At 45.7% G+C, this 19,957-nt stretch overlaps 1 protein-coding gene across 2 annotated transcripts in view; it reads right to left on the bottom strand.

The window, feature by feature from the left end:
• CDC73 (cell division cycle 73) overlaps positions 1–14,320 on the bottom strand; it is a 136,942-nt gene extending 122,622 nt beyond the window's left edge. For both annotated transcript variants that reach the window (XM_002717688.5, XM_070054912.1), the window contains exons 1-5: positions 13,903–14,320; positions 11,809–11,914; positions 5,346–5,415; positions 680–742; positions 547–599 (exon numbers count right to left, since the gene is read on the bottom strand). In XM_002717688.5, the coding sequence (XP_002717734.1) occupies positions 547–599; positions 680–742; positions 5,346–5,415; positions 11,809–11,914; positions 13,903–14,033 (423 nt within the window). In that variant the 5' untranslated portion in view covers positions 14,034–14,320. The remainder of the gene's footprint in view (positions 1–546; positions 600–679; positions 743–5,345; positions 5,416–11,808; positions 11,915–13,902) is intronic.
• Between the last annotated feature and the right edge of the window lie 5,637 nt (positions 14,321–19,957).

Below are 19,957 nucleotides of genomic sequence, written 5' to 3'. Positions count from 1 at the left end.
GCTAACAGACTGGAAAGCAGTGGAAGATGGGAGATAGGGATAAAGCTCCTGGCTTCTGCATAGCTGAGATCTGGCCGTTACAGCCACGTGGAGAATGAACCAGTGGGTGGAAAATGAATTTTTTTTTTAAAGATTTATTTGTTTTATTTGAAAGGCAGTGTTATAGAGAGGCAGAGGGAGAGTGAGAGATCTTTCATCTACTGGTTCACTCGCCAAATGGCCACAATGGCCAGAGCTGGGCCAATACAAAGGCAAGAGTTTTATGCAGGTCTCCCATGCAGGTACAGGAGCCCAAGCACTTGGGCATTCTTACACTGCTTTCCCAGGCCATAGCAGAGAGGTGGATCGGAAGTGGAGCAGCCAGGACTCGAACCAGTGCCCACATCAAGTGTCAGTGCCACAAGTTATTTTATTGATAAAGTGTTCTTTCTACTACACAATTTCTTCGAGGGGAAAAAAGCTCCCAGAATTACTACAAACCAAAATTTCTTATTACTGCACAATCCCAATTTGGTAACAATGTGAATCATCTGTAAAGCCCATTACCTCAATTCGTGGTTTCTTTGCTTCTGCTAGAACTTCATCTGCAGCTCGTTTGACTTTAAGAAAAAAAGAAGCACATAAGCAGACAGTCTTGGGAAGGTCTGAACATTCAGTACACAGATGCAACACTACAGACCTTGAGTAGATCGCTGCAGCCCTATCTCCAGGGGGGCACTTCTGTCAATGCTTGCAGACGTTGCTACAGAGGTAAAAAGAGCCACGTGAGATCAGCAATTGAACACATATACTGGACAATATTACAAATGAATGCTCAAGGCTTGTTATGTTTCCAATTTTTACATGGTGATTTCATTAAGTTTTTAAGTTTCAAAGCAGTGAGGTAAAGTATTTCATTAAAAAGATTAATCTGTATTATAAAATCTTTAAGAGTTGATAGCTTAAAATTACCAAGATGATCTGGCTGAAATTAATCGCACTTCTAAGAATCCTCTCAAGTACAACAGCAAATGCAGATTTAAAGAAAGTTTATCTGAACACAAACATACAAATATGACTGGAAGTTTTTAAAAATTTCATTCACTGAAGCATACAGCTTTCAGTTATTCATAACTGGTAGAACACTTTCTAGTTAAATCATTTAATTCTTATTTTATTTTATTTGAGAGAAATACAGAGCTCCCATACACTGATTCACTCTCCGAATACACACAAAGATGGGGCCTGCACAAGCTGAAGAAGCAGGAGCCATAAACTCAAACCAGGTCTCTGATGTCAGTGGCAGGGATCCAACTGGAACCATCATCCACTACACTTCCCAGAGTGCGAATCAGGTGGACACTGGAACTGGGAGTGGAGTCAGGCCTGGAACCCAGACACTCCGCCATGGGATTCCGGCACTCCAGAAGTCTCTGTGCCAAACACCCATCCTTACTGAATTTCTGAAAGTCTCAAAACAACGGAACTGCAAAGTGCACCCACTCCCATTCACCTTGCTCCCACCACCCCACGTAACTACTGACAGTCTTATATATCCTTCTAGTTTCTTTCAAAAAAAATCATCCATTTCACTTTTTTAACAAAAAGTGGCATACAAGCCATTCATTCACAAAACTTGGATTTTATTATCTAACAGTGGATTTCTGACAACCCTCTATGCAAGTATGTAGAGCAATATAACTATTTTTATACAGCTACATAGGTATTTTATAAGTTAATTATAACTTAATTAATTCCTTATCTTTGAACAGTTCAATGTTAAGTCTTTTGTCATTACAAACAATTGGCAAGAATATATTATATACACCGTTTAAAACAATTTCAAAAATATGTCAGAAAGTCCCAGAATTAAGATTTCCAGTCAAATCCAAAATGACAGACTGCTGCCAGTTTCAACAGGAGTTGTATCAACTGACACTATAATGAACAAGACAACAGAATATGTTTCCTCTTAGCTTAGAATGTGTTATAAAATCTCAAGATTTTTATCTATCTAATTTTTAAATAACACTATGTATAGTTTAAATTTGAATCAAACTATCACCTTTTCTGTGAACTCCAAAACAGTACCCATTAGGTCATTAGTCTTTTTTTTTTTCTTTCTTTCTTTTTTTTTTTTTTTTACAGGCAGAGTGGACAGTGAGAGAGAGAGAGACAGAGAGAAAGTTCTCCTTTATTTTGCCGTTGGTTCACCCTCCAATGGCCGCTGCGGCCGGCGCACCGCGCTGATCCGAAGGCAGGAGCCAGGTACTTCTCCTGGTCTCCCATGGGGTGCAGGGCCCAAGCACTTGGGCCATCCTCCACTGCACTCCTGGGCCACAGCAGAGAGCTGGCCTGGAAGAGGGGCAACCAGGACAGAATCCAGTGCCCCGACCAGGACTAGAACCCAGTGTGCCGGCGCTGCAAGGCAGAGGATTAGCCTAGTGAGCCGCGGCGCCAGCCAGTCATTAGTCTTTTACGCACCTATTTCCAACATCACTTCACGTATGGGATAAGACAGACCTTTTTACTGAGCCTTGAGCTGAAAAATCTTTTCCCAGTTCATCACGTTTCTTATCCACAATACAGAACTTTCTTACTTTTACCAACCCATCAACTGAATAATCTCACCCTTCCTCCCACTAATATGACACATCTCTTTACTCATGTTAAATTCACACATGAATTTTTAATCTAACAGAAGTCAGACATAAGTAAGTTCAGCTCAAGAAATGAAATGTGATGAAGACTAAAAGAGAACAGTACTATACACACACAGAAGACTGAGGGATGAAATGCTAATTTATATTTTAGAATGATCAGAGAAGTCCTCTCTGATGAAACCTGTGAGCACAGACCTGAACGAGATAGGAAATGAGCCATGGGATGATGTGAAAGAACAACCCCAGGCAGGCAGACAGAACAGCACGTGCCAAGGCTCTGAAACAAGAACAGCCAGAAGATCAAGACTGATGTTGTGAGCAGAGCAGTACTGGCAAAGACGAGGTCACAGACTCGGGCAGAAGACACGAGGCCAGAAGGAGTGTAGCTTTGATTCCAAGCTACTCTAGGTGTGGCCTTCAGAAGGTGAGGGACACAGTCACATTTCTTTTTCAAAAACAGGTCATTCTTAACCACTAGGCAGAGAATATGCTGTAGAAAATAAAGAACAGGAACTGGTGACGAGGCTACGTGACAGTCTAAAAAGGAAGCATATTATAACATAGGATTAGAATGGAAAGAAGTTGTCATGGTTTTAAAGACCGAAAAAGGGGGACTGACTTATGACACACAGGGTAAAAACGCCACCTGAAATATGGTATATAATGCTGGTATACCAGCTGCTCCACTTCGATTCAGCTCCCTGCTAATGGCCTGGGAAAAGAAGCAAAAGATGGCCCACGTGCTTGGGCCCCTGCTACCCACGTGGGAGAACTGAAGAAGCTCCTGGCTTCAGCCTGGCCCAGCCCTTGCCGCTGCAGCCATTTCAGGAGTAAAACAGCAAACAGAAGATCTCGATCTCTAACTCCTTCAAATAAATAAATAAATCTTTCAAAAAAAGAGAGAGAATCAGACTTGCTGATGGAGTGGATATATGGATGTTAGATGTGAGAATGCAAAGATTTTGATAGGGTTCTTCACGTTAAATAACTGCATGAACAGGACGGCACTAAACATTACTGAGGCAGGAATTCTGGGAAAGAACAGAATCGCTGTTTTTGTCTTATATTAGGGGAGAAGGAACGATAACTGGGCATTCTGTTTTCAGGCTGTTAAATTTCAGAAGCCTACCAAATATCCAGGGGAAATGCTAACAGTGAACTTATCAATATACAGCTCAGGAAAGTCAATGTTGGAAATAAACATTTGGAAATCATCAGCTAATATAGGACATTTAAAGCATAAAACTGGAAAAAACCACATAGAAATTAAGGGTTAAACAAGAAATTAAAAAAAAAAAGGCCAATTCCTAGAAAATGTCAAGAATTACATTTTAGACACGGAAGTAACAAATTAAGAACTGAACAAATGAGTAGCAAAAGAGCCAAAAGAGCCTGGTGCCCCAAATGCTTTCAAAAAGAGAGCAGTCAACACTCCAAATGTTGTGCACAGTGAAGTAGGATAAGAGGAACCAACAGACAGGGCAATCCTCAGCTCTGTGTCAGCCTTACGAAGAGTGACTTGAGAGGGATGGTAAGCATTAAAGCCAGACTGGAGTGGTTTCAAGACTCAGAAGTAAAGAAGACACAATTCTCCTGAAAAGAAAAGAAAATAACAGTAGACAAACTGAGCAATACAGTAGAAATGTAGAACCAAAAACATTTTTAAAAAATGTACTATTTGGGGGATGGTACTGTGGTATAGCAAGTAAAGCTGCCACCTGCAGTTCAGCATCCCACATGGGCGCCAGTTCGAGTCCCAGCTGCTCCACTTCCCATCCAGCTCTCTGCTGTGGCCTGAGAAAGCAGTACAAGATGGTCCAAGTCGTTCGGCCCCTGCAACCATGTGGGAGACCTGGAAGAACTTCTTGGCACCTGGCTTCAGACTGGCCCAGCTCTAGCTGTTTTGGCCAGTTGGGGAGTGAACCAGCGGATGGAAGGACTATCTCTCTCTCTGCTTCTCCTTTTTTTCTCTGTGTAACTCTGACTTTCAAATAAATAAATAAATCTTTAAAAACAAAATGCACTATCACCAGCGCCATGGCTCACTAGGCTAATCCTCCGCCTGCACCACCGGCGCCCTGGGTTCTGGTCCCAGTCGGGGCATCAGATTCTGTCTCGGTTGCTCCTCTTCCAGTCCAGCTCTCTGCTGTGGGCCGGGAGGGCAATGGAGGATGGCCCAGGTCCTTGGGCCCTGCACCCCATGGGAGACCAGGAGGAAGCACCTGGCTCCTGGCTTCAGATTGGTGCAGCACAGCGGCCGCAACCCACTGGCCGTAGCAGCCACTTTGGGGGTGAACCAACGGCAAAAGGAAGACCTTTCTCTCTGTCTTTCTCTCTAAGTATGCCTGTCAAAAAAAAAAAAAAAAAAAAAAAAAAAAGGCACTATCTCACTATGTCTCCTGTAAAGGTAAAAACTGATGGAACAAAAGAAAAACAATAATTTACAGAGGCAAAGCCTCTAAGAGCATGAAGGGAGATGGAATCTACAACAAAGAAGATGGAATTAACTGAAGAGCAAGAACAGCACACACTGCCTGTTAGCGAAGTGTTGCACATATGCACACAGCTGCAGGCAGATTAACATCTTGGTAGGAATATGAAATCTCTTCCCTAAACTTATTTCACAGGGGAAAAGGAAGGAAGGGAGAGAGGGATGAACGACTACATCTATTAAAGAATAGGAACAAATTGAAAAGTACTCACATGCTTCACCATTGAGATAGCCAAGCAGATCTTTTCGGTCAGGTCTTCTAACCACAGGAATATTTTCAGTCTGAATCAAAATTTTAAATTAGGTATTAGCCAAAAAACAACTATATATAAACTGATAAATATCATGCAATGTCTTAATTTATTCCAATATATCTTGACAACATACACTCAAATATCACATTTGTAAAAAAACAAGACTAGGGCCAGCGCTGTGTCACAGCAGGTTAATGCCCTGGCCTGAAGCGTCGGCATCCTATACGGACGCTGGTTCAAGTGCTGGCTGCTCCACTTCCGATCCATCTCTCTGCTATAGCCTGGGAAAGCAGTACATGATGGCCCAAGACCTTGGGCCCCTGCACCCAAGTGGGAGACCCAGAAGAAGCTCCTGGCTCCTGGCTTCAGATCGCACAGCTCCGCGGGTGCAGTCAATTGGAGAGTGAACCATCGGATAGAAGACCTCCCCCACCCCCTCGTCTCTCTCTCTCTCTCTCTGTAACTCTTTCAAATAAATAAACAAATCTTAAAAAAATGAACAGACTAAAAGAATCTAATAAAAACCTTGAAAAAAAATTTTAACCAACTTTTTTAAAATGTCTATTTTTATTTCATTAGAAAAGCACTAGTTCACTCTCCAAATCCTGAAACAGCCAGGGTGGACCAGGTCTCCCACATGGGAGTTGGGAACTCCACCCAGGTCTCTCCCATGGCTGGCAAGCACACAATCACTTGAGTCACAGCCTGCTGCCTCCAAGGGTGTGCATTAGCAAGAAGCTGAACTGGAAGCAGAAAAGCCGAGACTCAAAACCAAGCACTCTGATATGGGATGTGGGGCATCCTAAGCAGCGACTTACCCACTGAGCAAAACACATGCCCACTGAAGATTTTTTAGCCATATTAATTTTTGATAATTTCATTTTTGAAACTCCAGGGAGATATACAAAAAATAATGGAAAGGAAGCAATGACTATTCCTTTTCAAAATATAACGTCAAGTCTTTCTCCTCCACGTAGTCTGAAGTGCTTTCTTTCCCTCACAAAAACCAGAACTCTTCAAAATATTCTGCTTAAACTCTTTCAAATAAATCAAATTAGATAGTAAAACTAAATTCTGATAGGTACATGTTCTATTTAAGTACAGGGAAAAATAGATTATACAGGAAAATATTAGTGGTAGTTGTTTATACATTCTGTATGATATATTTCTTTTTTATCCTTGAATATTATAAATTCTATAAGCAGGGAAAAACTAAAAAATTAAATCTGAAAAAACTATCCATTTTAATAAAAGGGGTAATTTTCCTATAATTACCTACATGAGTAATTTGTAAAGAGGTAAGTAAAGGAAAACTGCATATTTTAGGTACCAAGTCATGTTTGGACCACAATTTTCCATATAATTTTTCTAATGTAAACAATCAACAGAATGCAAAGCAATTACTCCAGAGGTGATGCTTAAATTCTTTGTCACCTTATATGAGCAACAATGAAGTAATGATACGTATTATGGGGCTGGCGCTGTGGCATAGCAGGTAAAGCAACCACCTGCAGTGCCGGCATCCCATATGGGTGCCAGTTGCATTCCTATCTGTTTCTCTTCCTTTCTAGCTTCCTGCTAATGTGCCTGAGAAAGCAGCAGAAGATGGCCCAAGTCCCTGGACCCGCTGCACCCATGTGGGGGCCTTGAAGGAGCCCCTGGCATCAGATGGGCCTGGCAACGGCCATTTCTGCCTTTTGAGGACTGAACTAGCAGGTGAAAGATCGATCTATCAATCAATAACTCTCTCCGCCTCTGCCTCACTGCAACCCCGCCTTTCAAATTAAGAAATAAATCTTTTTTTAAAGACTTACTTATTTGAAAGTCAGAGTTACAGAGAGAGAGAGAGGTCTTCCATCCAATGCTTCACTCCCCAGTTGGCAGCTAACAGCCGGAGCTGCGCTAATCGGAAGCCAGGAGCTTCTTCTGGGTCTCCCACATGGGTGCAGGGGCCCAAGGACTTGGGCCATCCTCCACTGCTTTCCCAAGCCATTGGAGAGAGCTGGACTGGAAGTGGAGCAGCTGGGTCTCAAACTGGGGCCGATACTGGCGCTTTAGGCCAGGGCGTTAACCCGCTGCGCCACAGCACCGGCTCCAATAAATCATTTAAAAAAATTAAAAAGAAACTTTTAGCATCTTTGGTCAAATACCTTACCAGCAGTGAATGCTGACTAAATAGCTTCTCAAAAATGAGCTATATTAGGCCGGCGCCGTGGCTCAATAGGCTGATCCTCCACCTTGCGGCGCCGGCACACCGGGTTCTAGTCCCGGTCGGGGCGCCGGATTCTGTCCCGGTTGCCCCTCTCCCAGGCCAGCTCTCTGCTATGGCCAGGGAGTGCAGTGGAGGATGGCCCAGGTGCTTGGGCCCTGCACCCCATGGGAGACCAGGAAAAGCACCTGGATCCTGGCTCCTGCCATCGGATCAGCGCGGTGCGCCGGCTGCAGCGGCGGCCATTGGAGGGTGAACCAACGGCAAAGGAAGACCTTTCTCTCTCTGTCTCTCTCTCACTGTCCACTCTGCCTGTCAAAAAAAAAAAAAAAAAAAAAAAAAAAAGAGCTATATTTACCACTTAAAACTTAAGTCATTTTTAAAGTTCTGGCTATTATAAAATAGGGTTAAGTTTTTGTTTCCCCCTATGAGTACATAAAGTTTAAAAGCCTACAAACTTTTTTGTACTTTCTTGAACTGGTCTACATAGAATATTGTTAATACTTAAAATAGTGGAACTAATTTTATTTAGATTACTGTCACACTGACAGTTGGTCACTACTGAGTTTATATTACTGCCAAGAGGGAATATGTAAGTCTATTCAAATAGGCACTTTAGGTCAGAAAGAATATTTCAAAAATGGTCTGCTCCTACCAAAGAGCAGTAACACAAAGAGAAGACAACAGCCAGAACTGGTACAACCCCAGAATTTCAGAATTCTTCTTTTCCAATGTGGCAAATATGAGTATTTAAGAAAAAAGAGATGGGCATTGTAGCATCGTGCGGTGAGCTATTGCTTGGGACACCTGCTCGCCATGAGTGTCAGTTTGAGTCCCCTCCTTGCTATTACACCTGGGAAGCAGCAGACCAGCTCCTGCTAGTATACCTGGGAAACAACAGACACAGCCCAAGTACTTGGGTCCCTACTACCCATTTGGAAAACCTGGATAGAGTTCTAGGCTCCCGGCTTCAACCTCGCCAGACTACACTTTGGTCGCCATTTGTGAAGTGAACTAGCAGATGGAAGAGCTATCTCTCTCTCTGTCACTGCGCATTTCAAGTAAGTAAATGAATAGATTTACTTTTAAAGGAAAAGAAAAATAAAAGAGCCAAATCTTAGATGACCACGAGTCCTGAAGTTCACAGTAACTTCAGTTGTCAGCCATGTGTTACAACCATTCCTCAACAAAATGATCTGAAAATCAAACGCAAATATTTAAATCATTTTATTACTCTGAAAAGAATGTATATATCCAAAAAAACTGTAATTACTGTCCATTCCTAAAATCTAGTATGATTTAAAGTAACTCTACAGAGCAATATCACTATTTTTTTCTATTTACCAAGTAGTTTCACCCTTTCTAATTTTTTAAATAACTACTTAAGACTAAGTATATGTTTCTTGCTCAGAGAAGAGATCCTTGGGGCCATCACTGTGGTACAGCAGGTTAAATTGCTGCCTGGGATGCCAGCATCCCATATGGGCATCAGCTCGCATTCCAGCTGCTCTGCTTCTGATCCAGCTTCTTGCGAAAGAGCCTGGGAAAGCAAGGAAGATGGCCCACGTATCTGGGCCCCTGCAACCACATGGGAGACCCACTGCCATTTGGGGAGTAAAGCAGCAGATGCAAGATCTCTCTCTGGCCCTCCCTCACTCTCTCTGTAACTCAGCCTTTCAAATAAATAGAAAAGAGTGAGTCTTGTGTTTAGTACGTACAAAGCCCATCAGGCAACGGGATACTTTCTCAATTCTGTTAAATAGCACGGTACTGTTTCGAAGACACCTCAAGTAAGTCAGAAACCTCAGTAATTACTAGTTGGAAGAGAAGCAAAGTTCATAAATGGAAATTTCACACAGCTGAATGCAATTCAGCAACAGTGTTAGATAATTCAAAAACTACTGTGATGACAATGAAAAGCTAGAATACTTCTGTTTCAAGAAGAGTAAGAAATGGGAGGGGCCAGCACTGTGGCATAGTGGGTAAAGCCACTGCTGGTGGTGCTGGAATCCCACTTGGGTGCCTGTGAGAGTCCAAGATGCTCCACTTCCAATTCAGCTCCCTGCTAATGTGCCTGGGAAAGCAGCAGAGGATGGCCCAACTCCTTGGGCTCCTGTACCCATGTGAGAAAGCAGAAGAAACTCCTGACTCCTGGCTTTGGTCTGGCCAAGCTCCACCTGTTGTGAGGAGTGAGCCAGCAGATGAAAGATCTTCTAACTCTACTTTTCACGTAAATGAATCTTTAGAAAAAAAAAAAGGGGGGGGGGGGGAAGAAGCAATATTTATAGAGTAATACATTTCATACTATTTCATACTTAATTTTAAGTATGTACTTACAAATAAGTTGAAATAAAAATTAAAAGCAGACATGTGTTTTTTTCAATTGTAACTCAAAAAAATTATGTGCATTCTACCAAAAATAATATGAGGAGTTTTACTTAAAAAAATTAAATATTACTCTTCTGGAGCACTTTTCTTGGGCATTTATGGCAATTTATCCTATCATACAGCATCACACGCAAGTAACTTGGAACCCTACTTATTCTCTATTACAAAAGGATACTTCAGAAAGTTTTTGGAAAAATGGAATTGAAAGATAAGTTTATTTTTATACAAAATATTTTCAAATCTATGTATGCCTTTTCCATAATATACATTTTCCATGAACTTTCTGAAGACGTCCTGTACGTGTGAGTATCCAAATTTTTCCACCAAAATAAATTTATCTTTTAATCCCATTTTCCACAAACTTTCTGAAAGGTTTCTATGATGAAGAATCTCATCATCACAGACCCTGTGAAACAGCTCCTTGAAAGGTCCTAAAGATTTCCTGGGCAGGGCAGGCGCTGTGGTGGGTGGGCTAAGCCTCAGCCTGAGACGCCGGAGTGCCATTTTGGCTCCGGTTCGTGTCCCAGTTGCTCCTTTTCTGATCCAGTTCTCTGTTAATGACCTGGTAAAGCAGTGGAGGATGGCCCAAGTGCTTGGACTTCTGCACGTATGTGGGAGACTCAGAAGGAGCACCTGGCTCCTGGCTTCGGATGGACCCAGCTCCAGCCACTGCAGCCATCTGGGGAGTGAACCAGTGGATGGGAGACCTTTCTCTCTGTAACTCTGCCTCTCAAATAAATATATAAAAATTAAAAAAAAAAAAAAGAGGATTTCCTGATTTTCTTCAGAGAAAGCTGATAAAATGGAAAACAAATGAACTTATCAACAGAGTATGAAAATAATTACATTAAATGTATTAAAAAATAAAGCGGCACACTGGGTTCTAGTCCCAGTCGGGGTGCCGGATTCTGTCCGATTGCCCCTCTTCCATTCCAGCTCTCTGCTGTGGCCAGGGAAGGCAGTGGAGGATGGCCCAAGTGCTTGGGCCCTGCACCCCATGGGAGACCAGGAACACCTGGCTCTTGCCTTCGGATCAGCGCAATGCGCTGGCCGCAGCACACCGGCTGCGGTGGCCATTGGAGGGTGAACCAACAGCAAAGGAAGACCTTTCTCTCTGTCTCTCTCTCTCTCACTGTCCACTCTGCCTGTCAAAAATTTTAAAAAAATTTTTTTTTTTTTTAAAAAAAAGGTGCCTGTTAGTGGATTCTTTTGACAAAGAAAAGTTTCTTGGCGATTAAACTAGAGTTCCAAAGCATCAAGGTCCTTCCACAGGTTTATAGATTTTTTATAACATCCCTGTAAGTGCATTTAAAAACTTCCACACACAGGCCACGCTGTGGCGTAGTGAGTAAAGCCAGCACCTGTGGTGCCGGCATCCCATATGGGTGCCGGTTCAAGTTCCAGCTGCTCCACATCTGATCCAGCTCTGCTGTGGCCTGGGAAAGCAGGAGAAGATGGCCAAGTCCTTGGGCCCCTGCACCCGTGTGGCTTCCGACTGGTGCAGCTCTGGACGCTGCAGCCAATTGGAGAGTAAATCAGCGGATGGAAGATCCCACTCTCTCTCTCTGCCTCTTCTTCTCTCCCCATGTAACTCCAACATTCAAATAATAAATAAATAAATCTTAAAAAAAAAAAAAATTCTACACTGCTATAAACAAGACCTACGCTTTGCATGGAAAAAAAATTAAAAATTTGGGTAAGTCACAAAGTAGCCAAATTTTGACCATACAGGAGACTTTCAAACCTTTTATTCTTTAGATATGAAACCCACAAAGGAAGTTACCCATGCCAAATGAGAAAAGTTTTAAAATGAAAGGTACTTACAGCTGCTCGCCGAACATAGACAGGATGAGAAAGGTGCACATTATTCAGTAGAAATAGGATGGAGTCCAATGTGTAGTACTCTCTAGGTTGGCCTTCCTTTCCAGTCCTAGAATAATTGAGATTTTTATCACAATTCCAAGTCAACTCTCCAGACTTCGTTATATGTTGTAATTTATCTTGCACCCAGTGCAAGATATATTTAACAACATATTTAACACAGTTAACAAAAACACAAGTAAAGTATAAAATCTAATAAGCAGACTTCCATTAGATTAAAATGAACACAAAAGAGACATGACAAACTCGAGAAGCCGGGAAAGCACAGAAGTTACCCTTTAAGATGAGATACTTGTAAGTAGACACACACACACTCTTCTCTATTTAGGCCCAAAGAACTGTCTGGTATCTGCGAACAGAGAAACCTCACTAGGTACAGATTGGAGAGAATCTCTAAGAGAAAAGAACAGGATGTCATGAGAAGCACAACCACCAGCACTGGTGGCGAATTTACAATCAATTTATCCCGCGGCTCTTGCTAAACAGACTGCTGTGGGGCAACATTCCTAACCATGTCACAGAAAAGGTAGCAATGATTCTTAGGACAGCACTGAAATCAGACCACTGACTCCACACCAAACTGTGACTCCACCTGTGATTAAAACCATGTAAGCTAGCGGTACAGGCTTAATTCAAGCCCATGCACTACTTCATTCCAATCCCACATTTCTTCTTGACATCTAGAAACATCAAAGTACGATTTGAATTCAGCTGAATACCACGCACTATTCTCCATAAGTAGTGCACTTTGCAAACCTCTGCCAGTATTTCCACTTTTCCTCTAAATCAATGTATTTCAAACCACAAAGTACGAAGAAACACTGTACTACGAAACTCAGTAAAGCCAATATAGACTTTTTGTAGGATATGAAAAAGAAAGAGAAACGCACTGCAGGGAATAGTACTGTGCGATGCTTCACATACATGTGCATAAATGCACTCGCATACAAACAAAAATAATTTCTTGGTTGAATTCGCTGCAGAAAAAGCCTGAAATCTGCTGTGAGCACTGCTTTTTCACTGGCTGTCAAACATTTCCTTTCCGAGTCTGACGCCCGTGAGCACACAGTTCCCTCACCCGAGAAGGCGGGATGCACCGTTTCGGTGCAGAATTCCGACCCATTCCTCAGAGCCTACTCCCTTGTTCACGCAAGGAAACCTGTTGGATGGGAACGCGCGGAAAACACGTCCATGCACACTCCCCGCAACACCCCAACCAGAAGTGACGGCTGCTTTCCAGGGAGCGAGGGAGCATCCCGCATCACCGCGGCGGGGTCCTCTCCTCTATCCACGTAGGGCGACCCACGCTGGCGCAGGACAGGACCGCTGGGACTGCTCCGACCCAACCGCTCCTGCCTCCTAAGTCTTGCTTGATGACGTTTTACGCGCGGAAAAAAAAAAAATGCAATCTCGAATGTCATTCCGTCTGCCTGTGCAAACTCTCTGAAGGGATCACAAGGCAGGAGAACTCGGAAGGCTGTCACTTCACCAAGGCTTCGTGAGCTCACTTCACCGCACGGGAAAAACTAGAGAGACCCGGACGCCTCAAAAAGCCGACTTCCATCCACTCCCCAGGCAGAAGGCAGTAGCAAAGTTGGGACCCAGGGCTCTCACCACCCCAGCGCCCGAGAGGCCGGACTCGGGGATCGAACCCGTCTCCGGACGCTCCCCCGAACCGCGGCCACCCGCGGCACCCCCGCACGCTTCTGCCACCCGCGCTCCACGCCACTGCAGCAGGCACTGTCCCCGGGACGGGGGGAGCCCTGTGGCCGGCCGCCCCCGCGCACAGGCACACCGACACCCCGCGCCCCTTTGTGCACCCCTGCGCAGGTGGCCCCGGCGGCCCCGCCCCCGGCCCCCCGAGGCCGGCACGGACGCCCGGCGCCCGGGGCGGCCCCTCCTCGCCCTCGAAGCGCAACTTGGCGCCCGCCACAGAAACTTTTCCCCCCGCCTCAGCGCGCCCGGGTCTCGCGGCCCCCCACGGGCGGCCGCGGCGGCGGGGTCGGCGGCGGGGGCGCCCGGGGGCGCCGCACTCACCCCCACACCACGTAGTTGGTCTTCACGTTCTTGGGCCAGGAGAACTCGCCGAAGATCACCTCGTCCCCCTTCACCACGATCTCCTTCTTCTGGATGTTGTACTGTCGCAGGACGCTGAGCACGTCCGCCATCTTCTCCCTTCGCCGCCGCCGCCGCCGGCCCGGGCGCCGCCGCCGCCGCCGCGCCTGCCGCCGCCGCCGCCGCCGCCTCGCCCTCTCCCGGCTGCCGCTCCGCCGCCGCCGCCGCCGCCGCCGCCGCCGGCGCGGCGCGCCCACAGCAGCAGCACCAACAGCCGCCCTCGCCCACGACAGCAGCAGGGGCAGCAGCCACCCAGGCCGCCAAGGACCCCGCGCTGGAAGGCAAGGCCCCGCCGCCGGCTGCCCGCGGAGAACGCCTGACTGCGCGCCTCCAGCGCCGCACGGCCGCCGCCAGGGGGAGCCGCGGTCGCCAGGGAAAGAAAGTGCCCCTCCCAGGCTCCCCCGCGGCACCGAGCCGACTCCCTCCGCGGATCGCCGAGCGCAGGGACGCGCCGCCCACGCACGGCGACGCACGGACGCGCAGCGCGGGGCCGGGCGCGCGCGCGCTCGGCGGCGGCGGCAGGTGCACGCGCACCTGCGCGGCGGCCCTGGCGCGGGCTCTGAGCCCCTCGGCGGCTCACCTGGCTCGCGGCGCGAGGCTCCCGGGCCTCTGGCCGAAGGCCCGGTGGGGCCCAGGCGTTACCTGGGCGGGTGGGTCGGGCCCACTCCTACCTCTGGGTGTCTAGGGCTTGCTGGTCCGGATGAGCCCCTGTACAGGTGGTGTTGGGGTGGGTTTGCAAAGCGGCACCTGGCACCGCTGATTGTTGGAGCCTGCTCACCTCTCTCCCCTGTACCCTGCATCAGGTGGTCAGTGGGGTGAGGGGGATGGGTTAATGCACGAGGACGGTGAAAAGCACCCAACAAGTCAAGAAAACACCAAGAATACGAGAGCTGCCCGCGCCAGGCCTCGAACCTAGTATTCCACGACGGCCCTTTCTCCCGGCCAGCCTCAGGGTGCGACAGGTGCCTCCGCTGGGAGGTGCACATGGGAGGCTCGATGGGGTCCGTGAGACACTGGCCACGTTGGAGAAGTTCGAGATGCCATGGCCTGGGTGCCGTAATCAAAAAGCCCTGTAAGTCCCGGATGTTTTTGTAACCTTTTCCTGTGTCAGGAGGGAGCAGGGGCGATTTTGTGGCTGGCAAATGCTTTGACCTGCTTTAGGGGAAAAAAAAATCCATTTTTGTTAACGTGCCCAGTAGGGGGATGTGGGTCAGTTCTGATCTCTAGCGGTTCTACCGCTGTGAATTTGACATGTTTCGTCTGTTCTACCAGGATTGTCACCCTTGTGATGTTTTCCTGAACCACATCCCAAGCTCAAAAGAACTGCACTTTTTGTGCCACTCACCTGGATCAGACACCTCCTGTTACTTGGTTTTCCTTGTTAGTTACCTTACCTCCATCCTACAAAACTAAAGGGCGGGCAGGCGCCGCGGCTCACTAGGCTAATCCTCCACCTAGCAGCGCCGGCACACCGGGTTCTAGTCCCAGTCGGGGCGCCGGATTCTGTCCCGGTTGCCCCTCTTCCAGGCCAGCTCTCTGCTGTGGCCCGGGAGTGCAGTGGAGGATGGCCCAAGTGCTTGGCCTCTGCACCCACATAGGAGACCAGGAGAAGCACCTGGCTCCTAGCTTCGGATCAGCGCGGTTGGGGGGTGAACCAACAGCAAAGGAAGACCTTCTTTCTGTCTCTCTCTCTCACTGTCCACTCTGCCTGTCAAAAAAAAAAAAAAAAAAAACCTAAAGGGCGGTACACCTGCATGGTCATGGTCATAGCCTTGTGTCTTGCCTGTTATTTGGTACATAATAGGCCCCTCAGCCCAGTCCAGTTTCAAATAATACAATACTATATTGCTTCATAGCTAGTGTGGCCCCTCATAATAAAATAATCTTAATTTCCAAGCTGTGTGCAATCCATGCCTATAATCACTCTTCAAACAGTTCATGGGAAATGTTTGTTATGGAAAACTATGGGTTTGAAAATTGCACCAAAATAAACTTACCTTTTCATTCCATTTTCCATGAATTTTTGTTGTCCTCGCATATCTCCATACATATGCGAGGGAGAGTTCTGCCTTCCACTTTTTCACTCCCCAAATGCCCACAACAGCCAGGGCCAAGCCAAAGCCGGAAGCCCAGAAATCAGTCTGGTCCCCCAGCAAGTGAGAGAGACCCGAGTACGTGAGCCACTGTCTCCCAGGGTGTGCATTAGCAGGAAGCTGGCTCAGAAGCAGAGAAGCTAGAACTTGAACAGGGCACCCCACTGTGAGTTAAGGGCATTCCAAGTTTGGATTTATGCAGGAATTTAACAGCTGCACCACATGCCTGCCCTTCTTTACATTTTTTAAATGTATTTATTGGAAAGAATGACAGAGAAGGAGGGAGAGATCAAGAGAAGAGACCTTCTATGTACTGATTCACTCCCCAGATGGCCACAAAGGCCAGTGCTGGGCCAAGGTGAAACCAGGAATCAGGAACTCTCTCCAGGTCTCCCACATGGATTGCTGGGGCACAAGTACTTGGTCCAGCCTCTGCTACTTTCCCAGGCACATTAGCTGGGAGCTGTATCAGAAGTGGAGCAGCACTTCAATAATGGAATGCCGGCATTGCAAGTGGGGGCTTAACCCCCACCTCAACGTCTGCCCTCTCCTTTACTTTTGAAGAAAAATTTCACAAAGTACAGAATTCTAGTTTGATGAGGATTATTTTTTCTCAGAATGTTAAATATTTCATTTAATTTTCTTGTTTGCATGGTTTCTAAGAAGTTTGATGAAATTCCTATCTTTATTCATCTATAAAGTTTTTTTTTTTCCCAAAGCTTTTTCAATGAACACAATGTTAGTATATATTAATGGGGGACAGCATGATAATTTGATTAAAATACACAGTGTGTAATGATCAAAGCAAGATATGTAGCATTTCCATCTTATCAAACCTTTATTGTGGGCCGGCACCGTGGCTCACTTGGTTAATCCTCTGCCTGCGGCACCGGCATCCCATATGGGCACCAGGTTCTAGTCCTGGTTGCTCCTCTTCCAGTCCAGCTCTGTGCTGTGGCCCGGGAGGGCAGTGGAGGATGGCCCAAGTGCTTGGGCCGCTGCACTCACATGGGAGACCAGGAGGAAACACCTGGCTCCTGGTTTCAGATCGGTGCAGTTCCGGCCATAGTGGCCATCTTGGGGGTGAACCAATGGAAGGAAGACCTCTCTCTCTGTCTCTCTCTCTCACTATCTATATCTCTACCTGTCAAATAAATACTTATAAAAAAACCTTTATTGATTTTATGTTACCAACCTTCAGTCTGCTTTTCTTCTAGCTACTTTGAAAGATGTAATAAGTTGTTGTAGACCATAGTTAATATAGTATGCTATATAACTCCAGAACTAATCCTTCCTAACTGTATTTTGGTATCTGTTAACAGAATTTTTAATGATTTTTCTGAAATTTAAAAATTATATAACTAGGTGTAGTTTTAAGTTGTAAGTGTGTGTATGGGTGTGTGTGTGTGTGTGTGTGTGGATTTGAAAAGGCAGAAAGACAGATTTTCCATCTGTTGGTACCTTATAGATGCCCTCAACAACTGGGGCTAAGCCAGGCCAAAACCAAGAGCTAGGAACTCCCTCTAGGTCTCCCTGTTGTCTTCCAGAAAGTAGATTAGCAGGAAGCTGGAATTGGAAGCAGAGTGGAGACTCCATCTGAGGACTCCAATATGGGGTGCAGGTAACCCAAGTGGTGTTTTAACCACTATGCCAAACACATGCCCCTTTTGTGGCTGTTTTTGCATTTGTCCTCCTGATGTTCTCTGAGTTCCTGGACCTGTGGTTTTGGTATCTGACATTGGGGAAATCCTGTCATTATTGATTCAAGTATTTACGTCCCTTTCTCTTTTCACTTGATGTTCCTTGTAAAGAGTTGACTAGGACTTGCCGCCAAAACTCATGCAGATGTTTACACTCGATGTCTTAAGGGTGGAGACTTATCGAATGGTGGCTTGGAGGTGGGTCTGGTGAGTGGTGTTTTAGGTCTTTGGGAGCATGGCCTTGAAGGGTGGTTCCCAAGAGCGTATTTATTATTTTGAGCTCAAGTTTGGCCTGCCTCCCTTTCTGCTTCCTGGTCACTGTGTGGTCATTCCTCCACACCTGCCTTGGCCACTGTTCACAGATGCTGCTTTTAGGGCCACCCAACCCTGACCTGTAAGCTCCAAACTTTAAGCTGCAAGAAACCTTGTCTTGTCCAAGAAGCTCCTCTTGGTACTTCAGTTGAAGAAATAAAAAGTGGACTAAGTCATTTCCATGACGTCTACATTACACCTCCGTAGATGTCACAATCCTTGGGTACTGTTCTGTTTTTTCTCTTTATTCTCTGCTTTTTAGTTTTGGAGGCATGTCCGGTCTACTAATAAGCCAGTAAGAGGCTTTCTTCACTTATGTTGTGGTGTTTCTGATCTCTACTGTTTCTTTTTGGTTCTTTCTCAGGATTTCCATCCCTCTGTTTGCATTGGCCGCCTTTTCTTGCAAGCTGTATGCCTCGTCCATTAGCATCCCAAGCATATTAATCATTGTTTTAAATACCCTACCTGATCGTTCAAACAGCCCTGCCATGTCTGTTTCAGGTGCTCGTGCTGTCTCCTCAAATTGTGTACTTTGAATTTTAGTGTGCCTTATAATTTTTTGTTGATAACTGGACATGATGTACTAAGTAAGAGAATCTGCTCTAAATAGACCTTAGTGACGTGACGTTTAGGTGTCAGGAGAAGGGAAGCCTTCTGCAGTCCCAGGTTAACTCCCAGTCTTCTAGCAAGCGTGTACCACTGCACTGGGGACCTCGCTTGTGCTGCTCAGCTTACTGCACCCCCTTAGCCCTAGGTGTAACACAAGATGGCCAGAGTGATCTGCAGTCCAGTGTCCCCTTCTCCCATTTGGAAGACTAGAGCTAGTTGGAGTTGGGCACTTTCCGTCTCCAAGGTCAGCTAGGCTCCAATAAAACCCCCACAAGATTCAGACTCTGATCAACTAGCTTTGTTACAGACCTTGTTAAGAAAAACAAAGTACGCTGGTATATTTCAAAATTATCCCTATTCCCTTCCCCTGCTAGAAAATTAGGAGATTTGTCCAGACATTACTGTGAGAGCCCGGTTGAGCTCAAGGAGGCAAAATCTTCAAACATATGAAAGCTTCCTTGTGACTGAGTGCCCCTAAGTTTTTTTTTTTTTTAAGATTTATTTATGTATTTGAAAATCAGAGTTACACAGAGAAGGAGAGGCAGAGAGAAAGAGGGAGAGGGGTAGGGAGAGAGAAAGAGAGAGAGAAAGAGAGAGAGAGACTCTTCCATCTTCAGGTTCACTCCCCAAATGGCCGCAATGGCGAGAGCTGGGCTGATCCAAAGCCAAGAGCCAGGAGCTTCCTCTGGGTTTCCCGCATGAGTGCAGGGGCCCAAGCACTTGGGCCATCTTCTACTGCTTCCCCAGGCCATACTAGACAGCTGGATCAGAAGAAGAGCTGGGACTTGAACTGGTGCCCATATAGGATGCCAGCATTGCAGGCGGTGGCTGTACCCACTATGCCACAACGCTGACCCCTCAGCTTTTTCTTGATGTTAGGATAAAATGGTGACTTCCAAGCTACTTATGTGCAGAACCAATGTATGTGGTTTTTGCCTAGTGTTGTTCAGGCATCAAAATTTTACTTATTAACTGATTTAATTAGTTGTTGACAATCTTACAAATAGTTAACAATCTAGAATTTTCATTTTTACTAACATTAAATTCTTAATATTTTATTTTTGACAGGCAGAGTAGACAGTGAGAGAGAGAGACAGAGAAATTCTTAATATTTTTAGCACTGTGACAATTTAATAAAAGTTAACCTTTTTAACAAAGACATCTCTTATTACCATTTCATTTGATTGGATACAGTTACAAATATCTTATTTGAATATGTACATACACACACATGTGCAAGTTTAAATATGTTATAGAAACTGA

The sequence above is a fragment of the Oryctolagus cuniculus genome, chromosome 13, assembly GCF_964237555.1.
Source record: "Oryctolagus cuniculus chromosome 13, mOryCun1.1, whole genome shotgun sequence".
Lineage (NCBI taxonomy): Eukaryota > Metazoa > Chordata > Mammalia > Lagomorpha > Leporidae > Oryctolagus > Oryctolagus cuniculus.
Note: the sequence above shows the minus strand (reverse complement) of the source record. Positions and strands in the feature narration are given on the sequence as shown.